The 26,501-nt window shown below is 45.5% G+C and overlaps 1 protein-coding gene across 4 annotated transcripts in view; it reads right to left on the bottom strand.

The window, feature by feature from the left end:
• The window catches only part of LOC120920706 (protein-L-isoaspartate(D-aspartate) O-methyltransferase-like), a 103,069-nt gene that overhangs the window by 50,014 nt on the left and 26,554 nt on the right, over positions 1–26,501 (bottom strand). For 3 of the 4 annotated variants that reach the window (XM_040332921.1, XM_040332923.1, XM_040332922.1), the window contains exon 3: positions 18,103–18,207. The exons of the other annotated variant lie outside the window; for it this stretch is intronic. In XM_040332921.1, the coding sequence (XP_040188855.1) occupies positions 18,103–18,207 (105 nt within the window). The remainder of the gene's footprint in view (positions 1–18,102; positions 18,208–26,501) is intronic. 4 annotated transcript variants of the gene reach the window in all.

Raw genomic sequence — 26,501 nt, 5'->3', positions numbered from 1 at the left:
CTAACAGAGGGGTCTTTAGAGGCTGAAAAAAGTCAAATGCCTGTAAAAGTTGCATTTTTTTATTAAAATGTTTGGTTTTGAGGACAAAAAAATAAAAAAATACTATATTGATGCTTACATTTTATCTGATAAAAGAATAATGACATTTCTGCATTTTTTAATAAATCTTTTCTTGGTTTCATTTTGATTACTGGTTTAAAGTGGTTGTAAACCCCCCCCTCCACACCCCCCCCAAAAAAAAAGGCAAGACAAAAAGGCATAATGAGCTAGTATGCATAGCATACTAGCTCATTATAAAATACTCACCTTGGATCGAAGCCCCCGCTGCGGTCCCCGCAGACTGCTTCGGCCAGCAACATCGCTCCCAGAGTTATTTCTGGGTATCGCGGGCTCCGGCGCAGCGATTGACCGGAGTCCTGATGTCACTCCCGCGCATTTGCGTGGGAGCCGGCACGTCGAGCCGGTAATGGCACGTCGAGCCGTTGCTTCAGTGCACATGTGCCGAAGATGTGAGCACATGGTGATACAGGGAATATCTCCTAAATTGTGCAGGTTTAGGAGATATGCAGGGTAGCTACAGATAAGACTTATTATAGGCTTGAATGTAGTAAAAGGTGGATTGTAAGGGTTTATAACCACTTTAATTAAATGAGCCAAGACACAGTATGAGCAAAAGATCATATAATTAAAGTGTATGTAAATCCTAACAATCAACTGCTCCGTTTTGCTCAAATTTGGTTGGCAAAATGCCATTCACTGCCTTTTTGTTTTATCTGTTTAATAATTCAAAAATGTTTTCTTTTTCCAGAAATCTTGTGATCTGATCATTTCCTATATTCTCTACCTCAGCACAACAAGGGGCTGTGGAGATGAGGAGGGAGTAGGAAAGGGGAGTGTTCTTTGTTATCCAACAGAAATGAAGTGAGCGGGGCTGACACCATTTGCTTAGGAATTCAGAACTGTGTTGTCATATGGAAAAAAAAAATGTAGGAGCATGGTATGGAATCACAACAGTTATTGTTTTCTGTATTTGCACCATGTTTACAAAACATGGGGAAATGTGCATATACTGAAGAATATATATATGTATATTATATATATATATATATATATATATATATATATATATATATATATTTTTTTTTTTTTAATGTTGCCTTTGCATACTAGTTATATCGTATAACTAGTCTACAGTAGGTACAATTGGACAAGCATGAGCTGTTTTAATATTCAATAATTCATTAAAAAAAAGTAAAATAAATAAAATACAATTCTGAACTGACATTAGAAACAGTCCCTGGAATTCATAAAGACTGTCACAGACAGATTTCGCAAAAGTGTCTTGCATGCATTCGAAAAGTGGAGCAGCATTGTCTAGATCTTAAAATACGAAAAAGAGTACAGCGCTAAAAATATATGTGATCACCAAAAAATATAAAAAAATTAGTGAAAAAATAACTGAATAGTGAAAAGAGAACAATAGTTCAAATAAAGTCCAAAAAAATCATGTATTGAAGAGTAATGTTGAAAGTAGAAATCCTCCACCATAAAGGACACCCGGTGTATAAAGATGTAGTCTCCTTACCAGATAAGACCGGTATTGCAGCGGTCTTTATAGGGCCCAGGGATATTTAAAAGTCCTCCCAATAAACTAATTCAGATGCTGGAATGGGTCTCATAAGTTAAATGCATGCCTCCAAGTATAATCACTTCAAGCTCCCATGTAATGAAAGACAATAAAGAGCCACATAGTGTAAATCCGTAAACTATGCAGGGTTTAATGAAATGAAAAAGGCGCACTTACAATGAGTAGAGCACAAATACAGCGTGTAGACTGAATGGTTTTCGGAGTGGCGTCTCCTCTGTGTTTTCCTCCGTCTGCTCACACTCTGTCACCGTGTATCTCCGGGTAGTGCGTGATGACGTCACAAGCTAGGCCACGCCTACGCGTTTCGTCACATACAGGACGTCGCCGACGTCCCCGACGACGTCCTGTAAACAGAATAGGGCAAAGAGGAGGAGGCCTGGCGGTGATCCATAAGTTTCATATTGCAATCACTAAGCCGGTCCTTCAAAATCCTCTTCCATTTATGGAAACCCTTACTCTTCAACTTCAAACTAACCCCCAGGAGACTGTTCACATTCTCCTCTGCTATAGGCCACCTGGGCCAAAATCGCAGCTTCTACCATCATTAACGGAGTTCATATCCACTTATACCCTTAACAGCAAACATCTTTTGCTGCTCGGGGACTTCAATCTGTGGGCCAACTCCTCACAGGATCCCATTGCGGATGCCTGCATCGATCACCTGGAAGGATTAGGACTACAGCAACTTATATGCGGACCCACGCATGCTTCAGGTCACACACTCGACCTAATTTTCAGACAAAATCTGAAAATAAACATTTTGGGAAATGAACCTTTGCCATGGACAGACCACCATGCAATTAGTTCATAATTTCCAAAATTCCCCCAGTTATAAAAGCACCCAAGCCGGTGACAATACACTGCGCTAGATCTCAGAAGAAGCTCCATTCGGAACTCTTCAAATCTACCTTGGGAAACCGAATCTAAACTATTCATCCTCAGTTAGCAGCCTCAGATACACTGGATGCCATAAATGCAGCTCTGCTACAATCAGCCGACTTAGTAGCACCGAAACGCAAAGTCCACATCCGTAAAAAAAAGTCCGGCTGGTTCAACAACCAGCTGTCCCTACTGAAGCATGAGCGCAGAAGGGCGGAAGCCGCCTGGAAAAGAAGCCTTTCAGAAGATCACCTCATCATCTACAAGGCAATAACACAATATCATAAAGAAATCTTCAAAGCCAAGAAACATAATTTTTCTATGACGATTAACAGCGCCATGAACCGCCCCCGAGAACTCTTCAAGATGGTCACCCAGACCATGAATCCGGATGTCTTGAAGTCCCCAATTCAGACACCCAAGTGTTCTGTAATGAACTATTGGATTTCTTCATCGACAAAATCGAAAGAATCCGGGTAAGTATTCTGCAAAATAATACCCCCCTCAGCCCCCTCTTCAATCAACTACAAAACACCAACAGAAACTTTCTACAATCAACTAAGTTCACTCTGGAACCCATCTCCATCGATGCCACCAAAAATATCATTGGTGCGTTGCGGAACAGCACAGCACCCAATGACATCATTCCCACCAAGCTGCTGAAGGAATGCGCCGACATTCTGGCGCCTCCCATCACACAGCTTATAAATCAGTCATTTAAGGAAGGCACAGTGCCATCCCTGTTGAAAGAGGGCACAATCCAGTCAGGCCCGGACTGGGACAAAAAATAGGCCCGGGCATTTTAGACTGAGCAGCCAACTTTTGCAGGGGGGGGGGGGGGCTCGGTAGACATTTGTGGGTGGCTGGTGTCGAACCTCCACACTGTAATGTACAAGGGGACCAGTGGCGGCTGGTGCTCAAAATTGTTTGGGGGGGGTGCAAACGAAAAAAGAAAAAAAAAATTGCAGCCTCACTGTGCCCATCACATGCAGCCACTGTGCCATCAATTGTCACCACTGTGCCATGTCATCAAACACAGCAACTGTGCCATCAATTGTCACCACTGTGCCATGCCATCAAACAGCAACTGTGCCATCAATTGTCACCACTGTGCCATGCCATCAAACGCAGCCACTGTGCCATCAATTGTCACCACTGTGCCATGCAACACAGCAACTGTGCCATCAATTGTCACCACTGTGCCATGCCATCAAACGCAGCCACTGTGCCATCAATTGTCACCACTGTGCCATGCAACACAGCAACTGTGCCATCAATTGTCACCACTGTGCCATGCCATCAAATGCAGTCACTGTGCCATCAATTGTCACCACTGTGCCATGTCATCAAACACGGCAACTGTGCCATCAATTATCACCACTGTGCCATGCCATCAAATGCAGTCACTGTGCCATCAATTGTCACCACTGTGCCATGCAACACAGCAACTGTGCCATGCAACACAGCAACTGTGCCATCAATTATCACCACTGTGCCATGCCATCAAACGCAGCCACTGTTCCATCAATTGTCACCACTGTGCCCCATGATGCCACTGTGCCCATTGTCACCACTGTGCCCCATGATGCCACTGTGCCCATTGTCACCACTGTGCCCCATGATGCCACTGTGCCAATTGTCACCACTGTGCCCCATGATGCCACTGTGCCAATTGTCACCTCTGTGCCCTTTGTCACCACTGTGCCCCATGATGCCACTGTGCCCATTGTCGCCCCTTTCCCTGTAAAAAGCACTTACCTGAAGCTTCTACGTCCTCCCTCGATGTCTTCTGCCGCCGTGGTGAAGCTTCAGCCAATCAGGTTCCTGATAACCAGAATCCGGGAACCTGATTGGCTGAAACGGCTGTTTGTCTTATGCAAGGACCGCAGATTGCCTGTGCTCCGAGTATAGACATCCGAGAGCCGGAGGGCGGTACTGGAAAAGCCTATCCGAGCATGCACGAATGTGTGTTATTTGCGAGAGGGGGTGGCGCTGCATAGACGGCCGCCAGAACTGTGGTTAAAATGACATTTTAGCCGAATAAAAGTTCTTAAAGGGCCCGGTTTTTTGTTGTGCGACTGTGGGAGGGGGGGGGGGGGGGGGGCGGCGCTCGTGCGTCCCTATGGACGGGCCACCACTGCAGAGGACACTGTAATATAAAGGGAACTGCATTGTAAAGGGGTACTGCAATGATTACAGTGCGCCTTTACAGTGCAGTCCCCTTTATATTACAGTGTCACAGTCCTATTTTGGCCATACAATGCTAGTACTGTCTGTCTCCTATTGTGCCCACACTGCCCAGTGACACTGACCTGCTCTCTTTTTGGGGGTGCGGTACAGCGTGGCTCTCTCTCTGGAGGTGCGGAACAGTGTGACTCTCTCTCTGGTGGTGTGGTACAGCGTGGCTCTCTCTGATGGTGTGGGTACAGCGTGGATCTCTCTGGTGGTGCGGTACAGCGTGGCTCTCTGGTGGTGCGGTACAGGGTGGCTCTCTGGTGGTGCGGTACAGGGTGGCTCTCTCTGGTGGTGCGGTACAGGGTGGCTCTCTCTGGTGGTGCGGTACAGGGTGGCTCTCTCTGGTGGTGCGGTACAGGGTGGCTCTCTCTGGTGGTGCGGTACAGGGTGGCTCTCTCTGGTGGTGCGGTACAGGGTGGCTCTCTCTGGTGGTGCGGTACAGGGTGGCTCTCTCTGGTGGTGCGGTACAGGGTGGCTCTCTCTGGTGGTGCGGTACAGGGTGGCTCTCTCTGGTGGTGCGGTACAGGGTGGCTCTCTCTGGTGGTGCGGTACAGGGTGGCTCTCTCTGGTGGTGCGGTACAGGGTGGCTCTCTCTGGTGGTGCGGTACAGGGTGGCTCTCTCTGGTGGTGCGGTACAGGGTGGCGATCTCTCTGGTGGTGCGGTACAGCGTGGCTCTCCCTCTGGTGGTGCGGTACAGCGTGGCTCTCCCTCTGGTGGTGCGGTACAGCGTGGCTCTCCCTCTGGTGGTGCGGTACATGGTGGCTCTCTCTGGTGGTGCGGTACATGGTGGCTCTCTCTGGTGGTGCGGTACATGGTGGCTCTCTCTGGTGGTGCGGTACATGGTGGCTCTCTCTGGTGGTGTGGTACATGGTGGCTCTCTGGTGGTGCGGTACATGGTGGCTCTCTCTGGTGGTGCGGTACGTGGTGGCTCTCTGGTGGTGCTGGGGCTATTAGTTCCCCCAGCACAGTCCTCTTTCATTGTGCATGTCTCCTATAATAGCTGCTATAAGCACTGAGTCCTCTGCGTGTTTTTGGGATCCCCCCAGCAGAGTGCATGCTGGGGAGTGTAATCAGCTCCCTGCTATCTCTGCACACCTATCTCTGGGACTACATTTCCCATGATGCCACTCTATTTCTTCTGATTGGCTGCTGTTGTGGGGACATCTCCTCACATGTGCTGCTGAGTCCCGACAAGAGAAGGGGAGGGGGTGAGGGGGGGAAACGTCCTGCCAGCAGCCTGCAGCTCTCCCCCTTTCCCCACCGTGCAGACACCTTGGCTGGAGGAGCAGCCCCTGGGAGCAGAGGAGCGGAACTGTTGGTATCGGCTCTGAAGCTGAGCTGTGTGTGAGAGAGACACACAGCTCAGCCGATGCAGCCGAAAGTCCCGCTGGAGACACAGACACGGCCGCATAGCGGTAGTGGCGAGCGGCGGCCACGGCCTGTGTTAACCATGTTCAGGCCGCGGTCGGCGCTTACCTCCCGCTGTGCGGCCTGAACAGCAACAGGCTAATGCGCGGGTGGCCCTGGCCGGGTCGGCCCACCGGGCATATGCCCGGTCTGCCCTATGGCCAGTCCGGGCCTGAATCCAGCCCATCTTGAAAAAACCTAACTTGGATCCCAAGGACCCAACTCACCGCCGCCCCATAACAGGCCTAAATATTCTCTCCAAGATAATGGAGAAAGTAGTGGTACAACAGCTGCAACAGCATCTGGATACCCACAATTTACTCGATCCATTTCAATCAGGTTTCCGTCCCGGACACGGGACAGAAACGGCTTTACTCAAAATATGGGACGATGCCCTCGAGGCCGCAGACGAGGGAGAATCCTGTCTCCTGGTTCTGCTGGACCTAAGCGCAGCCTTTGACACAGTAGACCACAAAATGTTACTGATGCGACTGGCCGAGGTAGCCAGAATCGCAGAAGGTGATTTACCATGGTTTTCCTCCTTTCTTGAAAACCGATCACAAACAGTGAAACTGGGATCTTTCACGTCGGAAAAACGCACGGTGCCATGTGGAGTCCCCCAAGGATCCCCCCTGTCACCGGTACTGTTCAACGTCTATCTTCGCCCTCTCTTTGATATTATCAGTAGCCAAGAACTACTTTATCACTCTTATGCAGACGATACGCAATTGTATTTTCGCATCTGCAACAAAAAGGATCATCATCTCAGTTTAGAGAAATGTCTCTCTTCGATAGAAAACTGGATGACTAAGAGTTATCTTAAACTCAATAGTTCCAAAACATAACTTCTTATGTTTCACGCCAGCCGCAAGAGTCAACTGGCAACAACCTGGACACCGCCGCCCATTCTGGGCCAAAGCATCACCCCTAGCTCCAAAGTCAAAAGTCTAGGAGTCATTTTTGACACCTTCATGACAATGGTCGCACAAATAGGGTCAGTAGTCAGCGGAGCGCACCATTTGTTGCGCCTACTACGCAGACTTATTCCATTTATCCCCAAAGAAGACGTAGCAGTCGTGGTGGGAACAATCGTGAATTCCAGACTGGACTATGCAAATGCACTTTACCTCGGACTCCCAAAGTACCAAATCGCTCGTCTGCAAGTCGTACAGAATACGGCCGCCAGACTGGTGACTGGGAAAAGGACATGGGAATCAATCTCACCTTCGCTGAGAACCCTTCACTGGTTGCCAGTAAAAGACAGAATTGTATTTAAAGCACTCTGCCTGACACATAAGTGCATCCATGGGAAGGCGCCGCAATATCTTTGCGACAAGATAGAACCTCACAATTCTAATCGCGTTCTGCGATCCACTGACCAAAATCTGGTCAAGGTGCCAAAAACCAAATACAAGTCCAAAGGAGAAAGAAGGTTTGCTTTTCAAGGTCCGAGACTATGGAACGCTTTACCAACCAGCGTTCGGTTGGAGGAAAACCACCTGACTTTCAGAAGACAGATTAAAACTCTGCTCTTTTGATGTCATGAGACACGAAACATCAAGCGCCCAGAGGCGATTCAGTTCGCATGTGCCGCGCTATATATGTTTTTCATTCATTCATTCATTCATTTCATTACATGGGAGCTTGAAGTGATTATACTTGGAGGCATGCATTTAACTTATGAGACCCATTCCAGCATCTGAATTAGTCTATTGGGAGGACTTTTAAATATCCCTGGGCCCTATAAAGACCGCTGCAATACCGGTCTTATCATCTGGTAAGGAGACTACATCTTTATACACCGGGTGTCCTTTATGGTGGAGGATTTCTACTTTCAACATCACTATTCAATACATGATTTTTTTGGACTTTATTTGAACTATTGTTCTCTTTTCACTATTCAGTTATTTTTTCACTAATTTTTTAATATTTTTTGGTGATCACATATATTTTTAGCGCTGTACTCTTTGTCTTTTTACTTTGGTTCTAGGTATTTAGTACTGGCAGCTATTCACATTCACGTGTTTCACAATAATTTATATGTTAGCGCAGTGTTTTTTTCTCTACCACTAGTGGTTGAAAAAATCTTTTCTTATTGTCTAGATCTTGTACTTGAATTTGGCGCAGGCTTCGCCACTTTTGAAACTCATGCAGGACACTTTTGCGAATTCTGTTTCTGGTCTAATGCCGCGTACACACCATCGTTTTCTGCGATGGAAAAAAACGTCATTTTCAAAAACGTCAATTTAATTGACCGTGTGTGGGCAAAAACGTCGTTTTATGTCTTCTAAAAAACGACAGAAAAAAATTGAAGCATGCTTCAATTTTATGTGTCGTTTTTGGCCGACGTCGTTTTCTGTGTTCTAAACATTGACCGTGTGTACGTAAAAACGTCGATTTAAGCCCGCGCATGCTCAGAAGCAAGTTAGGAGACGGCAGCGCTCATTCATGTAAAACGACTGTTCAGAATGGAATCAGCACATTCGTTAAGGTGTTTTTCAGCTTATAGACAAGAAAATAAACCGCTTCTTTAACCCCTGCTTTTAACTGCTACCCAGAAATGGACGTTTGTTGCGGCTGATCTTGTTGCATAGTTATGACAAGCTTTTAATTAGTTTCTTTCTTGTTTGATAATGTTTATGTTTGTGTTCTGTTATTTAGTTGTATCTTCCATCTTAAACATTTTAAATATATATATTGGTCCACCTTTTATTTTTTGTTAAAATTTTTCTCACCAATTTGATTAGTAATCTCTATTATTTTTTTATTTAGGAGTGTGTGAAGTGTCTGCAACAACCTAATTTTTTAGTTTACTCACCCACAAGCATGTTTTTTTACCTTGTTAATGTTTTCATTATTTTTTTTGTCATGGGTCTGCCCACTCAATACTGATCTATCAAATCTACAATAAAGAAACATGTTTAAATTTGGCTGAAAATTTAATTTTTATTTTAGTCTTCATAAAAATTTAGAAAAAAAAAAAGTGGCAAACCAAAAACACAACATAATAAAAACAAAGATGCCAGGGTAGGCAGCACTTTAGAGCATGCTTGTTTTTTTCTGAAAACAAGGGTCCCCGAAGCCACAAATACAGCCTGTGAGTCCACATAAAAATTCCATCAGGGGCACCGTATTATTTCTTCGCCCTTTTCTTCCCAGCAGCCTTCCCTGCAGTCTTCCCTGCAGCCTTCCCGGAAGCCCGAGTCCTTGGGGGCTGGGTTCCTGGAGGAGATGAGGTGGCAGGAGCCATAGCAGCCTCATGAGGTGGAGAAGCAGGAGCAGGTGGAGGAGCAGGAGCAGGTGCAGGAGCAGGAGCAGGAGCAGGAGCAGGAGCAGGAGGAGCAGCAAGGACAGGAGGAGCAATCCGCACAATGTGGGTGTCGTCATCGAGCTGCCCCAGGGATGCCATGGTTATGGCTTCGAACATGAGGAGTTCGCAGCGCACACGCTGGCTCTGCTCCAGATTGTACAGCTTGGCTGCAATGAGCGCTGCGAACCCCTCAACTTCACTGGGTGGCTCTCGGATGGCTGCAGTAGCTTGGCGAAGCAGGCCCTGGGTCTCCTCCTCCATCTGTCGCATACTCCTGAGCCGTTTATTGGGATTGCGGAATGGAGGGATCCGGGAGATGGTATCCCGCCGGCGTGCCTCCTGGGTCCCACTGGGGCCTGCCACCTCCTGGCTCCCAGTGGGCTCTGCCACCTCCTGCCTTGCAGTTGGCCCTGGCTCCTCCTGGCTCCCTGTGGGCCCTGTCTCTTCCTGGCTCCCTGTGGGCCCTGGCTGTTCCTGGCTCCCTGTGGGCCCTGGCTGTTCCTGGCTTGGGTCTGCCTGTGTATGAAAAAAAGGAACATATGTTATTTGTGTTTGTCATTAATCACACACATTTTTACAATCATGAGTGATGCAAATTGAATGTCAATATATATTACACACAGGGTCGCCATCCTTAATTATGTGGCCCCTTAAACACCTTCAGACATGGTCCCCCTGGAATTATGTGGGTTGTTGCATGCCTAATTTAGTAAATAAGTGGCCTTTTCCCCAAAAATTAATTTAATCAATTTAGTGTCAACTAGATAGTACTAAAAAAGGGTGTCTTCCATCTGGGACCCCTTGCAGGTGTATTGCGTTACTCCCCCCCTACTGGCCTATCTGAAAATGCCACCCACTCCTTCATCAACATTATTAATTTGCCCATTTTGACCCCATCATGTTTTCCCACTACTGACTATTGATCCTATCCCTAAACTTACGAGATTCACATAGAATTTAGAACAATAGTAACATACATTTACCATTATTACTATACTTGTCATATACTAACTAAATTCAAACAAAAAACGCATACCATTCTCCACGGCTCACAATTGGGGTCCTCCAGGAACTCTTCCTCTTCCTCCGAGCTTGTCTGCTCTTGTCTGCAGGGAAGACTGGAGGATTGGCTGCTGGGAAGCTGGGAGCTACCTCTTGGGGGGAAGGGTAGACAGGGATGGCCTGGTCTCTATGTGGTCGTCCAGGAACTGCAGCTGACTGTAGTACCACAGGGTTGGTTTGTAGATGGAGTCAGCTGCAGCCCCAGACCTCATTGAGGCCAGGACTTGGACCCGTTGGGCCCTGTAGGTGCCCCTGATGGAATTGATTTTATTTTTCACAGTGGCTGTTGTGGCGTTGGGGACCCTTGTTTTCACAAAAACAAGCATGCTCTGTCTAGCTTTCTCCCTGGCATCTTTGTTTTTATTTAGTGTGCTTTTGGTTTGCCACAGAACTGGATGTTCTTTCCATTTTTGGATGAAGTCTGTGAGGAAGTCCGCATCCTTGAAGGCATCCATTCTTTCTGCACATGAAACAGAAGCCAAAACATAATGTAATTAAAGGCACTAGCTTACTTCCCCTAACTAGCCCACAAACTCATTCCCTATTCACTATAATAAAGTCGGAATTAAAAACTTACGTCTCGTCGTTATTAGGAAAGATCGGGAATTACGACTTCTTCCACAGACTATGCAGGCCGTTTCCAAACACGTCCCATCCCTTTTACACTACGCACGCGTGACGCTCCGCACGACACCCCGCCCCTGACGTTCGGTATCGTCCTTTCCACGCCCCTTCTCTGTCGTTTGGTGAGGGAGAAAAGATGGACAACATGGAGGTGTATTCCAGCTCAAGCCAGGAGGCAGGCCAGGCCCAAACACGCCGCAGATTCCGCTGCAGAGCCTCCAACATGAGCTTTAATGAAATGGTGGAGATGGTCACCATATTGAGGAGGGAGGACTATGATGCCAAGCATGGCCCCTACATGCATCCCAATAAAGTAAAAGCACAAATTATGGAGAAGGTCATCCGTAGGCTCCAGCGGAAGTTTGGGAAAACCAGGAGCAGAGAGCACCTGCGCAAAAGGTGGTCGGATTTGAAAAAAAGGGAACCCCACCAACTTTACCGAATTAATAAGGTGATTCGAAGAAGAAGTAAGTTTTTTCCATGTGTATTTAATTATTTTGGTGTGTTCTTTGTGCCATTTTTTTTTTTGTGCCAGGTTGACCATAAAATGGATATTATGAATGTGGACGCATGATGCAGTCGTCGTAGTCGTCGTTCATTCGGTGACTTTCAATAATCCAATACCATATTAACGAGAAATGGCATCATGCCTAGTTGGCATGTGCAAAGGGGAGTTGAAGCACTGTATCTGAACAAAAATCGTAAATTGAGGAATTGTGGGCGAATGAACGACGACTCCTATGACCAATTAGTCGACACAAATATGAAAGTGGTGACATTTTTGGGGCTTAAAAAAAAGGTGTATTCAATTCAGGAATAGATGGAAATGTGTTTCAGGTTATTTTAGAAGAAACGTAAATACCTTGAGATTCACAAAAAGGAGCGTTTGCTACTCCTTTTTTTATTGAACATGTGTACTCAGTAGCACAATTGTTTGTCACAATCACAACCTATGTTGGGTCACACACAGGGGTGAGCAGATCCAGGGGAGACTTGTTTAGCTTACATATCTAAACTTAAAAATTGTGTTAACTGATTTGACATTACTTTGTGAATGGATTAAATATTGGTCTATTTTATTGATAATTGTTTAAAAATCAACAATAGTGACCTTTTGTTTAGCATTTCTTATTTTTTGGGTGTCATTTCAGGCCGCTCGTAATGGTTGAACCTCATGTTTTCCCTTTCTTCAATCTTGTAGGGCACAATGAAGCACAAAGGCAGGAGGCACAAGCCAATCAAGCCACACCCCCGAGGGATGTAGAGGAAGAGGAACCTGCCTCAACATCCGGTAAAGTAACATCTACCACATTTTCTGTGAATATAGATATAGGCATACAATCTTTTAACACATGTTTTGGTTCCACATTTCAGGAGGAAATCGGGCTGGTCAGGGACTGGACACGTATAGTGCCCAGCTCCTCATCGGCGAGGTTCTCACCTGCAGGGCCCAAGTTGAGGACATACGTCTGGCCTGCCGTGAAATACGCCACAAAGCCAAGACGCTGGAACGGCAGCTAAAAAATTTTATTAATGTTTTGGGGAGGGTTTAATTTTTGGTGTATTTTCTTTTTTCCTTGAATTTAAAAAAAAAAAAAAAAAAAAAAAAAAATATTTATATTTTCTAATAATCAAAAAAGACCAAAAAAAATACAAAAAATATTATATTTTGAAATAATCAAAAAAGACCAAAAAAATAAAAAAAAATAATTTATATTTTGTAATAATCAAAAAAGACCAAAAAAATAAAAAAAATAATTTATATTTTGTAATAATCAAAAAAGACCAAAAAAATAAAAAAAATTATTTATATTTTGTAATAATCAAAAAAGACCAAAAAAAAAAAAAATTGATTTGTTGTACTAATCAAAACTAAAAAAGTAACAAATAAATAACATTTTGGACTCCAAACAATTTGTGTGTAGTTATTGGTATCAATGCAGACTCATTCAATTACTCAGGCATATTTGTAGAGTTATTAAGATTTAACACTCATGGGAATTTATTACATCCCAAACACATGGCTGGATGAGAACCTACGAAAAAGAAACATTACCCCCCAAAACTTACAAATAACTAAAATCAAACAAATAAACACTGTTTCATCAAACAAAAAGTAAATTTATTTTTTTAAACAAGATCAGGCATTGCAATGGCCCCCCTCCCCATAAAATAGTCCACATAGGATTGACGCACTGCACGTGCGGTTTGGGGGGCCAAGCCTCTATGGCTAGCCTGATGTCCCGGCTCCGGAGCCACAAGATCAGCCTCATCAGGCAATACCGTCAGGTACGTTTGAGAATTTCTTTTCAAAAAATTGTGCAAAATGCAACAAGATAGTATAATATAATTCCACTTGTATTCCGCCATGTTTATTGCTGTTAAAAACAATCTGAATCGGCTGGCCATGATTCCAAAGGCATTCTCTACCACACGTCTTGCCCTGGCCAGCCGATAATTAAAAACCCTCCTCTCATGGGTGAGGGTGCGTACGGGAAATGGCCTCATGAGGTGGGGACCCAAACCAAAAGCCTCATCTGCTACAAACACGAAGGGCAGACCCTCTTCGTTCTCCTCCGCAGGTGGCAATCCTAGGTCCTCCAACCGAAGCCGTTGTGCGAACTCCGTCTCCGCAAAGACACCGCCGTCCGACATCCGGCCATTTTTCCCAACATCCACGTACAAAAACTCGTAATTTGCAGAGACCACCGCCATCAAAACAACGCTGTGGAATCCCTTATAATTGAAGAAATGGGATCCACTATGGGGTGGGGGCACAATGCGGATGTGCTTGCCATCAATGGCTCCTCCACAGTTCGGAAAGTTCCAACGCTGGGAGAAGTCCGCTGCCACAGTCTGCCATTCCTGTGGCGTGGTGGGGAACTGGATAGAAAGAAAAAATAAAAAACATTAGAACAAAGATTTTAAACAGAATATAGCTAAAATTACAAGGGATCCCACCAACAATTCAACAAAAAAGGTTAGTATTAAAAAATAACATGTGAACACTTAAGCATATTAATCACCCCCCTCTGATGTTGAAAAAATATATTTAGGGGGAGTGGGGCTCAAGATGAGATGAGAAACAACCCCCCAAAAAATATCTAAATAAGAAAAATAATTATTAGTATGTATTTCAAAAATCTAGGGGGGGGGGGTTTGGACAATGGAGGCCACAAATAAACGGGGATATAGGGACACACAAAATGCAGCACTACAATGGAGGCCACAAATAAACGGGGATATAGGGACACACAAAATGCAGCACTACAATGGAGGCCACAAATAAACGGGAATATAGGGACTATGCTAGGTGGGTTTGCCCACAACATAGAATGATGGACAGGTTGGCTAAATTAAATAAACATGTAGGGCTTTACTAATTGTGTAGAACAGCATACATAGAGACAAAGTGAGCATTCTGAGCATATTAGAAAATTTTTTCTTTTTTTTTTTTTTTTTTTGGAAATTAGTTTGACCATTGAAAGAACACCACTTACCTTAACATAGTCCTCCTGAAGAACCTGAATGATGGCCGAACAGGTCTCAGGGATTATGAGGCCCAGAGCCTGGGGGGAGATGCCCGTCGAGAACTTCAAGTCCTGCAGACTTCTCCCTGTTGCAAGGTAGCGCAACGTAGCAACTAGCCTCTGCTCAGCAGTGATGGCTTCCCGCATAACGGTGTCCTGCCTGGTGATATATGGCGACACCAAAGCCAAAAGCTGCTGAAATACGGGGTCAGACATCCTAAGAAAATTCCTGAAATCATCAGGGTTATTTTCTCGGATCTCCCGCAGCAGAGGCATATGAGAGAACTGGTCCCTGCGTAGCAACCAGTTCTTGGTCCACAACCTCCTCCTCACCCTGTTCATGGACCGTCGCTGGGATGCAGCACACATCCTAACAACAAGCACAGCACGATCTCGGCGACGAGTTCGTACCCGCAACATGGCTAGAAAACGGTCGTCAAATCAGATCAGACTAAAAATTACGCCCTGAAGTAAAGAATGGCCTTTGAAGAACGACCTGCTAAACAGCACCGTGCACACCAAACGTAATGCCTAAACAAATACGTCCTTAGTACAAGCACTGTATCACAGATCCGACAACAAATAGACAAACTGTACGACAGAAAACGAAATTTAAAGCACAGTCACTGAAAATCACGAATCGTATCTCACCAAACTTTTACTAACACGCAGCAACACGATATCAGCAAAAGAGGCCGTCTTCCGCATGGAAACGACCCTTTATAGTGACGTCGTGCGTGATTGACGGAACTGCGCTGTGCTAGAGCGTTGTGAAAAAGCGATGGTGTGTATGCTACGTCGTTGTTCAAATTGAAGTTTGAAAAATGACGTTTTTTTAAAGCACATAAAGCGTCGCATTTTTCCATCGCAGAAAACGATGGTGTGTACGCGGCATAAGACTGTCCATATACCTATAGATTATCTGCAGATTTTCTATGGTCAGATGGAAAAGTGGAACAGAGTCATTCATCTACGCTGAACTGTGTGGATTAAAGAATCTCCCACTGGCCCAAGCTTCCATATCTTGCTAGTTGGCCCCACTGGCTCTAACAATACCTGAACATTCTGATTGGGTGCAGGCATTGTTTAGGTTGAGAGCCAGCGGGGCTGACTAGCAAGAGACTGAAGCTTGGTCCAGTGGGAGATTCCTCCATCCACACAGTTTAGCGTACATGGAGAAATCAGTTGCACTTTTTCCCATCTAACCATAGAAAATCTGAAGATAATCTATAGGTGTATGGCCAGCTTTAACTGCTTGCCGACCAGCTGCCGCAGTTTTACGGCGGCAGGTCAGCTCTGCTGGACGAGATCACGTACATCTACGTCATCTCGCCGAGCAGCCAACAGGGGATCCGCGCGCCCCTGATGCCGGCGCGCGTGCCCGGCGGGCGCGATCACCGCCGGGGAACCTGCGATCGCTCGTTACAGAGCGAGAACCAGGGGGCTATGTGTGTAAACACACAGCTCCCGGTCCTGTCAGGGGGAGAAATGCCTGACAGTCTGTTCATACAATGTATGAACAGCGATCAGTCATTTCCCCAAGTCAGTCCACCCCCAGTTAGAACACACCCAGGGAACATACGTAAAACGCTATAACTTTTGCGCAAACCAATCAATAAACGCTTATTGCGATTTTTTTTTTTTTACGTGAAATACTTACGTGAAGAATAGGAAAAGAAAAAACTGCGCCAACTCTATAAGCCAGCTGTGATACCGGAACAAACATAATCAATATAAATATAAATATAGAAGATAGTCCAAATAAATGTCCTGATGTGAATGAGACAAAAAAATGCAGCAGGGATCTTTCAGCTGGAGTCTGACAACATCGCAGTGAAGGGTATGACTAATCAGTGAAACCACCACCACATAGATAGCCTCTTACCAGATTGATAAGAGGTAATAGCCTTGAGCAAATACACCGCTCTGTATTGACACTGAATCCAAGGGAATCCTGATCAGATCATCCAAGGGAGAAAAGCCAGCTGCCCAGGAAATCCTCCAATCATCCAATCCTCCACAAAGGAAGTAGCAGCCCTTCCACTCAGAAATCACGTAGGCCCCCAGAATAGAAACAGACTATAGCGTGATACCGTTTAAGGGTGTTTATTTTAGTATAAAAAAATTGTACTTACAATTTACATAAAATCACAAAGCATTAAAAACATGTGCCGGCCGGCAACGAGAGCCCTTCCTCATTCAAAATGAGCGCGGTAGCGTCACTGAGTGCACGTCCCAGGCGCGTTTCGTCATAGGTTGACATTATCAACCATAAACACCCTTAAACGGTATCACGCTATAGTCTGTTTCTATTCTGGGGGCCTACGTGATTTCTGAGTGGAAGGGCTGCTACTTCCTTTGTGGAGGATTGGATGATTGGAGGATTTCCTGGGCAGCTGGCTTTTCTCCCTTGGATGATCTGATCAGGATTCCCTTGGACTCGGTGTCAATACAGAGCGGTGTATTTGCTCAAGGCTATTACCTCTTATCAATCTGGTAAGAGGCTATCTATGTGGTGGTGGTTTCACTGATTAGTCATACCCTTCACTGCGATGTTGTCAGACTCCAGCTGAAAGATCCCTGCTGCATTTTTTTGTCTCATTTACATCAGGACATTTATTTGGACTATCTTCTATATTTATATTGATTATTTTTGTTCCGGTATCACAGCTGGCTTATAGAGTTGGCGCAGTTTTTCATTTTCCTATGTTATTTATGTGTAAATGCACTGATTATTGCTGCCTTCGGGTTTAACATACTAAATTTTTTTAAATTGTATTTTTTTTTCTGGTTAGCGCAAATTTTTTGTTTCTATATGTAGAAGAATACGTATCGGCTTAAACTGAGGAAATATATATATATATATATATATATATATATATATATATATATATATATATTTGGGGGATATTTATTACAGGAAAAAGTAAAAAATATAATTTTTTTTCCAAAATTGTCGCTCTATTTTTGTTTATAGCACAAAAACTAAAAACCGCAGAGGTGATCAAATACCACCAAAAGAAAGCTCTATTTGTGGGAAAAAAAGGACACCAATTTTGTTTGGGAGCCACGTCGCACGACCGCGCAATTGTCAGTTAAAGCGACGCAATGCCGAACCGCAAAAAGTGACCTGGTCTTTGACCAGCAATATGGTCCGGGCTGAAGTGGTTAATTAGCTCCATATTCATAAGATATGAACTGCCTGTATTTTATTTCGCATTTTTTGCAGGTGTTGCGCCACAAAGTAGTGGAGCAAATCAGAACTACCTGAATTTGGTGCACGAGTCACTGTTAGAACCAGAGCTAATCACAATTTTTTTTTCAGCCACATGTTTACAAAAGCAGATAAGCAGCGATGCAGCTTTATTGAAGTTCCTCCCCATTGTCTGATATTCAGGTGTCCTACCTATACTCTGTGGGGAGTCCATATATGGTAAGTTTTGGATATAATGTGCTCGGTCGGTCTCCATTAGAGCATCAAACACACGCTGAGTCCGGATCACTCCATTCTCTAAAATAAAAAAATAAAAAAGCCATGTCAGCAAGGTAGAATCAGAGAATAGTCTGAAATGTACAAACTTTGTACTGTGGTTGGCTAACTTGTATAAATATGATCAGCTTTTCTGACCAGCTGAGAAATAATTCATTGCTCTGTACATTTGCTGGCTGCTCTCATTTCCTCGACATAGCAGATGCAGAGGATGAGATTCAACTGTTAAGCCTCGTACACACGCTTGGTTTTCTCTGCCAGAAACAGCAAGAAAACTGCTGGCAGAGCTTTCTTGCCGAGTAAACCGAGCGTGTGTACGAGGCTTTGGAGGTTTCTCGTCGAGAAAACTGCCCAGAATCTCGACGAGAAAAATAGAGAACATGCTCTCCATTTTCTCGTCGCGATTCTCGGCAGTGTTTTCCTGCCAAGAAACCCGAGCGTGTGTATACTTACCTGTCTCCATGGAAACCCGTGCATGCTCGAAATGACTTTGACGCATGCGTGGTAGCTTCCAAGGCATAGGTAGGGTGAAGCAAGATGGCGGCGACAGCCAAATGTGACGAGCGCATGCTCATCATAGTCGATGACGTCACTGCGTTCGTGCCATTCAAAAGAACGGCGGTTCTTTTGAATCGTACGTGTGTACACTCGGCCAGCAAGAACATCTTGCCAGGAATCTCGTCAGGAAAAACAATGTTTTTTTCCTGACGAGAATCCCGTCTGTGCGTACAGGGCTTTATTGATATTTCTCTGTATGTGTCCATATGTCCATTTTAGGACATACCTTAGTTATTTGTTTGCTCCTCATACAATACTCCAACATCTTCCTTTCATTCACACAGGCGCTCAGCCCAGTGGGGGTAATCCACAAAAGGGATACGCCGGCGTATCTACTGATACGCCGTCGTATCCCTGTTTCTATCTTTGGAACTGATCCACAGAATCAGTTTCCAAGAGATAGACAGAAGATCCGACATGTGTAATTGAATTACACTGTCGGATCTTAAAGCGGGGGTTCACCCTATCAACGCAAAAAAAAATATTTTTTTTTCTTTTACCATAAAATCAGGCATTGTAGCGCGAGCTACAGTATGCCTGTCCCGATTTTTTTACCCCCGTACTCACCTTGTACTCGTACATCGAAGATACCGGGGAATGGGCGTGCCTATGGAGAAGGAGGATGATTGACGGCCGGCTCTGGCGCGTCACGCTTCTCCGGAAATAGCCGAAATAGGCTTGGCTCTTCACGGCGCCTGCGCATAGCCTGTGCGCAGGCGCCGTGAAGAGCCGAGACCTACTCCGGCTGTCTTCGGGGAGAGTGACGTGCCAGGGCCGGCCGTCAATCATCCTCCCTCTCCATAGGCACGCCCATTCCCCGCGGGAGCCGAAATCTACAATGTACGATTACAAGGTGAGTCCGGGGTTAAAAAAAAATCGGGACAGGCATACTGTAGCTCGCGCTACAATGCCTGTCTCGATGGTAAAATCAAGTCAGTGAGGGTGAACTACCGCTTTAAGGATGCAATTCTAGGCCGGCCGCTAGGTTGCGAGGCCATTGCGGCCAGCCTAGAATATGCAAATGAACACTTACAGCGATCCACGAACGTTCCGACGGGCCCGTCGCGCTAATTCTATGCCGTTTACGTCGAGTTACGCAGTGTAAAAATAGGGCTGAGTCCTATTTGACTAAGCCCTATTTAGTATATGGCGTCGTTCCCGCGTCGAAAATTCAAACTCTACGTCGTTTGCGTAAGACGTCCGTGAATGGCGCTGGACGCCATTTACGTTACCGTCTAAGCAAATGACGTCGGAGCGACGTCTGTTAGCGCAATGCACGTCAGGTAAGTTACCCGACGGAGCATGCGCAGTACGTCCGGCGCGGGAGCGCGCCTAATTTAAATGGGACTAGCCCATTTGAATTGGCCCGCCTTGCGCCGGACGGATTTAAGTTACACCGCCGCAAATTTACAGGCAAGTGCTTTGTGGATCGGCACCTAACTTGGCAACTTTGCGGCAGTGTAACTTAAATGGAAAAAGTTACGTTGCGCTGGCTGGCTGTGGATCTGGCCCAGTGTGTTTACTTTTTGTACTAGTGCTGAGCTGTGTGCAGCCAGTCTATATAAAGTAAATAGTTATGTATTGGCTGTACACAGGTACATATGGACAAGTCCACAAACCTAGGCACAGAGCCTGTGCGTATCCATTCATGTTGTATGGACTGTCTGCATGCAGCTTCGTGCTAGTACAAAAAGTACACTAATGGTGGGGCCGAGCACCTGTATGAATGACTCCTAATTTTAGGAATCCAGCAAACCATGGTTGATCCAATTGATAAACCATTAAACCACAATCACCCTTGAAAGGTGTCAGCATCAGGGGTTAGAGTTGACATTTCACTCCGCTTTTTTTTTTTTTTTTTTTAAAAGGTTTATTGAGAAATATACCACTTGTACAAAGTTGGACAGTAACAATTTTCAATATACAGTTGTATAAAGTAAAAATCAACATAAGAAACAAAGGCATTAGGAATACACAGCTATAAGGCTCAGCTATAAGGCCTTCCCTCCCGCCACCTCTCGCGCCCCAATTGGGAACCTGCTGTGCAAGAGGTTGTTGGGGAGGTTCCGCCTGGTTCTGCAAGCAGAGGGCTGTGCATCATTCCTACCAGGAATATACTGAATGGTGAGAGCCGTGAAATTTTATTTACCTGGACACACTCCACTTTTATTTCACCTTCCATGCTCTTTTGCTCTGCGTTAAAGTACCTTTTAAAATGTTGATTTATGTTAAATTAACTTTCAAACTATTCTGCCATGCTGCACAGTGGATCCAGCCCAGTGGCAGCCCGCCACCATATCAATGGCAGCTAGACTGTTTAGTGTATAGGTCAGTGATGGCAAACCTTGGCACCCCAGATGTTTTTGAACTACATTTCTCATGATGCTCATGCACTCTGAAGTGTAGTGGAACATCATGGGAAATGTAGTTCCAAAACATCTGGGATGCCAAGGTTCGGTATAGGTTGTCAAAACTGTGCTATGGGCTGGATCTGTTGTGTGATGTGACAGCTGAGGTGTTCCGAGGAGGTCTGCATCGTGTTCTAGCATGTAGGTCAGGGGTGTAAAACTCAAATTTCATTGTGGGCTGCATCAGAATTGTGATTGTTCTCAAAAGGGCCGGTTGTATCTGTAAGATTAGATTAGATGTCCAGCGCATCCCCTCCCATTACATTAGATGTCAAGAGCCAACCCACCATCAGAAGATGAGTCTCCCACTCTCCCTTACATCACAGTGCACCCCCCCCCCCCTTCCTTATGCTGCTGCTGGGAAGAACCTGGATGCATTGCTTGAAAGCAGAAAGTACAGGTCTGGAGGAGGACCATATTTCCTGCAGCTGTAGGAGAGGTGCGAGAGCAACATGAAATGGCCTGGAGGGCCAAATTCGGCCCGCGGACCTTGTGTTTGACACCTGTGATCTAGGTTGTGCAGGAGATGAGGCAAGCACTCTGGCTCACCAGTGTGCAGGGTTTATGAATGGTGGCAGGTGCTGCCATTATAAACTCATGCTCATAATTGTAGACCATGTATGATTTAAAATCATTTTATCAAATGTTATTATGATAAAATGCTTTTGGAGCAAAAATCTTTTTTAAGATACATTAATAATTTAGTTTATTCAGCATGAAGCTGTATATTCTGCAATATTTACATTAATTAATCCAAGCGCTGCAAGCTGAGGTAACATGCACTGCATTGATTCATTCACACAATTTCACAGTAACCATGAAATAAAACAAAGTTAAGCAACATTCCTTTATCCCATTGTTTTGCAAATCATTGTACACTACAAACGGTACGATTGAATCAGTTCTGATATTGCTGTTTTACTAACCTGTCAGCTTATTATTCTAAATAGGAAACCTTCATTTTGTTTGCAAATATTAAAGATTCCAACTACCAGCAAGAATGAGTCCTTACTAAAGAGCACCTGTCATTTCAGATCCATTATGGCAGCACAGGTTAGCGAGCATCCACTCACCTTCTGCCGCCACGTCCCTCACCTTGTTGTGTCACTGCCGCAACACCAGCCGTCCCATTAAAGTGAAAGGGACTGTCGGCAAGTCAACAGCGGGTCAGAAGAGCCACCACTGCAGGACAGAGATGGCAGTTGCTCTTTAAAAATGATGATTTCAAATCGACTCGATTTAAATCAAAATCCACCCTGATATTTATTATGGATCTTCAGAAAAATGGAGCATAAAACACCTAAATTAGGGACATTTTGACTAAACCAGGCATGTCCAAAGTCCGGCCCGGGGGCCAATTGCGGCTCGCGTTCTGGTTTATTGTGGCCCCCCTGGTAATTTGAATAGATAGATAGATAGATAGATAGATAGATAGAGAGATATATATATCTATATATATTAAATATTACACACAGTACAGACCAAAAGTTTGGACGCACCTTCTCATTCAAAGAGTTTTCTTTATTTTCATGACTATGAAAGTTGTAGATTCACACTGAAGGCATCAAAACGATGAATTAAGTGGATCGGCCCGCCCAATGTTGGGTAGTCGGTTTATGTATTCTTTTACTTCTGTCAAAAATGTTCTTCTTAATAAAATCTTATTGATAACAACAAAAACCTGGGGAATGCCCAGGGAAAAACCAAGCCTACTTACCGACCAGCTTGCAGAAAACCAATTAACCTGTCTACAGTATGCGTTAAAAACAGGGGTTCGGTCCGCACGCATTTGCAAACGCATGCGTGAGCCACAGAGCCGCGCCAAGGCACCCTGTAATATCTGTGGTCCTAACACTAAACAATGAGCGTCCCCACAGTGGAGGCACATGCATTTTAATGGATAGACAGGGGCAGGTGAACTGAAGGGAAGCCACCCCTCCTTTAAAAGGTACAAGAGCACCTAAAACTATGAATTAACACATGTGGAATTATACATAACAAAAAAGTGTGAAACAACTGAAAATATATTTCATATTCTAGGTTCTTCCACCTTTTGCAGCAGACACATCTCTAGAACTGGTAAGAGGAGACTGTGTGAATCAGGCCTTCATAGTAGAATATCTGCTAGGAAACCACTGCTAAAGAAAGGCAACAAGCAGAAGAGACTTGTTTGGGCTAAAGAACACAAGGAATGGACATTAGACCAATGGAAATCTGTGCTTTGGTCTGATGAGTCCAAACTTGAGATCTTTGGTTCCAACCCCCGTGTCTTTGTGCGACGCAGAAAAGGTGAACGGATGGACTCTACATGCCCGGTTCCCACCGTGAAGCATGGAGGAGGAGGTGTGATGGTGTGGGGGTGCTTTGCTGGTGACACTGTTGGGGATTTATTCAAAATTGAAGGCATACTGAACCAGCATGGCTACCACAGCATCTTGCAGCGGCATGCTATTCCATCCGGTTTGCGTTTAGTTGGACCATCATTTATTTTTCAACAGGACAATGACCCCAAACACACCTCCAGGCTGTGTAAGGGCTATTTGACCAAGAAGAAGAGTGATGGGGTGCTGCGCCAGGTGACTACCTCTTGAGAATGCCAAGAGTGTGCAAAGCAGTAATCAAAGCAAAAAGGTGGCTACTTTGAAGAACCTAGAATATGAAATATATTTTCAGTTGTTTCACACTTTTTTTGTTATGTATAATTCCACATGTGTTAATTCATAGTTTTGATGCCTTCAGTGTGAATCTACAATTTTCATAGTCATGAAAATAAAGAAAACTCTTTGAATGAGAAGGTGTGTCCAAACTTTTGGTCTGTAATATATATATCGTATTTATCGGCGTATACCACACACTTTTTTGCCCTGATAGCCAGGGCAAAATCGTGGGTGCGCGATATACGCCGATACCCGCGCCGAGTTTGAATACTGCGGCATATACCGAGCGCAGTACACTCGTGTATAATCGGGCAGGCTCGGCTCCTCTCGCGTGCACGTACAGGACATGAGCGCGAGAGTAGCCGAGGCTGCCCGACTATACACAAGTGTACTGCGCTTGGTATATGCCGGCGCAGTATTCAAACTCGGCGCGGAAAAGCGGGGATCGAGCGGGGAGGACACCGCAGGAGGACGCCGGACCCGACGGAGAGGACACCCGAATCCGCAGCCGGACGCTGAACCCGATGAGGCCGCCGCGCAAGACACCAAAACTGTTAGTACTAAAATGTTTTTTTACAGGAATGTCGAGTCCACTTTAGGGGTGCGCGCTATACACAGATAAATACGGTATATATAATATATATATATATACACACACACACACACACACATACACACACACACACACACACACACACACACACACATATACGCACACACATACATACATACATATACACATATACACACACAGACCTCAAATTTTCCACTCGCCTACTCGCAATTTGCGAGTGGAAAATGAGGTCTGGCGAGGAGCTGGCCTGCCTGTGTGTGTGTGTGGGGGGGGGGGGGCGAGCACTGCCAGCGGGGTTGATCGGGAGTTGTTCACCCTGTGGCAGAGAGCATGAAGGTAGAGGAGAGCCGCGGTATCACCGAGCGGTATAGCCCGCTGTAACAGCCTTTCATTTAACTTTCTTCCGCTCTGCTCACTCTCACACACAGCCCCGCCTCCTCCTAACCCGCGCCTGTAATAGACATAATGCGGATCCAATGCTGGGAGGTGTTCTGTCTATTACAGGCGCGGGTTAGGAGGAGGCGGGGATGTGTGTGAGAGTGAGCGGAGCGGAAGAAAGTTCAAGGTAAGGCTGTTACAGCGGGCTATACCGCTGCTCTCCTCTACCTTCATGCTCTCTGCCACGGGGTGAACAGTGGGAGAACAGCTCCCGATCCCCCAGAGGCGTTGCTAGGGGGGTGCGATCCGCACCCGGGTGACACCCTCCTGACGGTGAGGAAAGTTTTTTTTTTTACAGTTGACCCGTTCGTTCACCCCGCACCCTGCGGCCGTGCCTGGTGTGCAGGGCTGTGGAGTCGGTAGATAAATGTTTCGACTCCTAAATGTTCCGACAATCTAAATTTAGTAGGAGTTGGAGTCGGTGCATTGTTTGCTGACTCCGACTCCGACTCCAGGTACCCAAAATTTCCACCGACTCCACAGCCCTGCTGGTGTGTGCAGTGTCCTCCTTCTTCCTCCTCCCTACCCTACAGCGAGCCTCAGCCTGTCACATCTCACACTGCACTGTGTGATGATGATGATGTCACTACACTACACACACAGTACTTCCTCCGCCCGGGCGGCGCGGCTGCACGCTGTGACGCTGCCCTCCTCTCCAGACTCCAGCTGGGGGCGCCCAGATTCGGAACGGGTGCGGGGGGGGGGGGCGTCCACAGTTCACTGCCGGCCCAAGCCCAAGGTGAGGTGTGGTGCCATTGTACAACCGACACGCCACCAAAGAGCTAGTGTGTGTAGGAGGACTCAGTCTCAGTGTCTGGTGCCCTGTGCAAGTATGATAAGGAAGGGGTGCAAGGTGGTCTGCTAGACACACCCACCCACCCTGAGCGAGCTGGTCTCATGGTGGGGGTGACACCATGTTATACCTCACCAGGTGACACCAACCCTAGTGACGCCACTGCCCCACTCCACATCATGCAATGAAGCGGTGTGGCGCATTTAATATTTAAGGTTATCAGGGTGGCGAATTACCTGCAAGGGAAATGTGTAGGTATTTTTGCCAGCTTCCTAATGTAAAAAATCTCAGCAATTTACCGTATTTGATCGGAAAATCATATCACTCAAGTAAAAAAAAAAAAAAAAATGGCCAACTGCCAACCCAGGAAACATTGCTACTATGCTAAAACCTTAATTAGGGAACCATTGCAGGCAACAAGTAAACTGCCAAGGCTAACCAGGAAACACTGCATTTATCTTTTAATCAGAAAGTTTATTACCGTATTTTTCGGCGTATAAGACGACCCAGCGTATAAGACGACCCCCTAATTTTCCAGGAAAAATTTTGATTTTGGGATATACTCACTGTATAAGACTACCCCCTTCTTACTGTCTTTCTGGAAGCTGAGGGGGAGCCAGAACCGCTGACAGAAACAGGCTTTTTCAAATCTCACTGTGCCATTACATTACATTACATGCCTCACTGTGCCATTACATTACATGCCCAGACTGTGCCATTACATTACTCACTGTGCCATTACATTCCTCACTGTGCCATTACATGCCCAGACTGTGCCATTACATTACTCACTGTGCCATTACATTACTCACTGTGCCATTACATTACATGCCCAGACTGTGCCATTACATTACATGCCCAGACTGTGCCACTGTGCCATTACATGC

The sequence above is a fragment of the Rana temporaria genome, chromosome 13, assembly GCF_905171775.1.
Source record: "Rana temporaria chromosome 13, aRanTem1.1, whole genome shotgun sequence".
Taxonomy (NCBI): Eukaryota; Metazoa; Chordata; class Amphibia; order Anura; family Ranidae; genus Rana; species Rana temporaria.
Note: the sequence above shows the minus strand (reverse complement) of the source record. Positions and strands in the feature narration are given on the sequence as shown.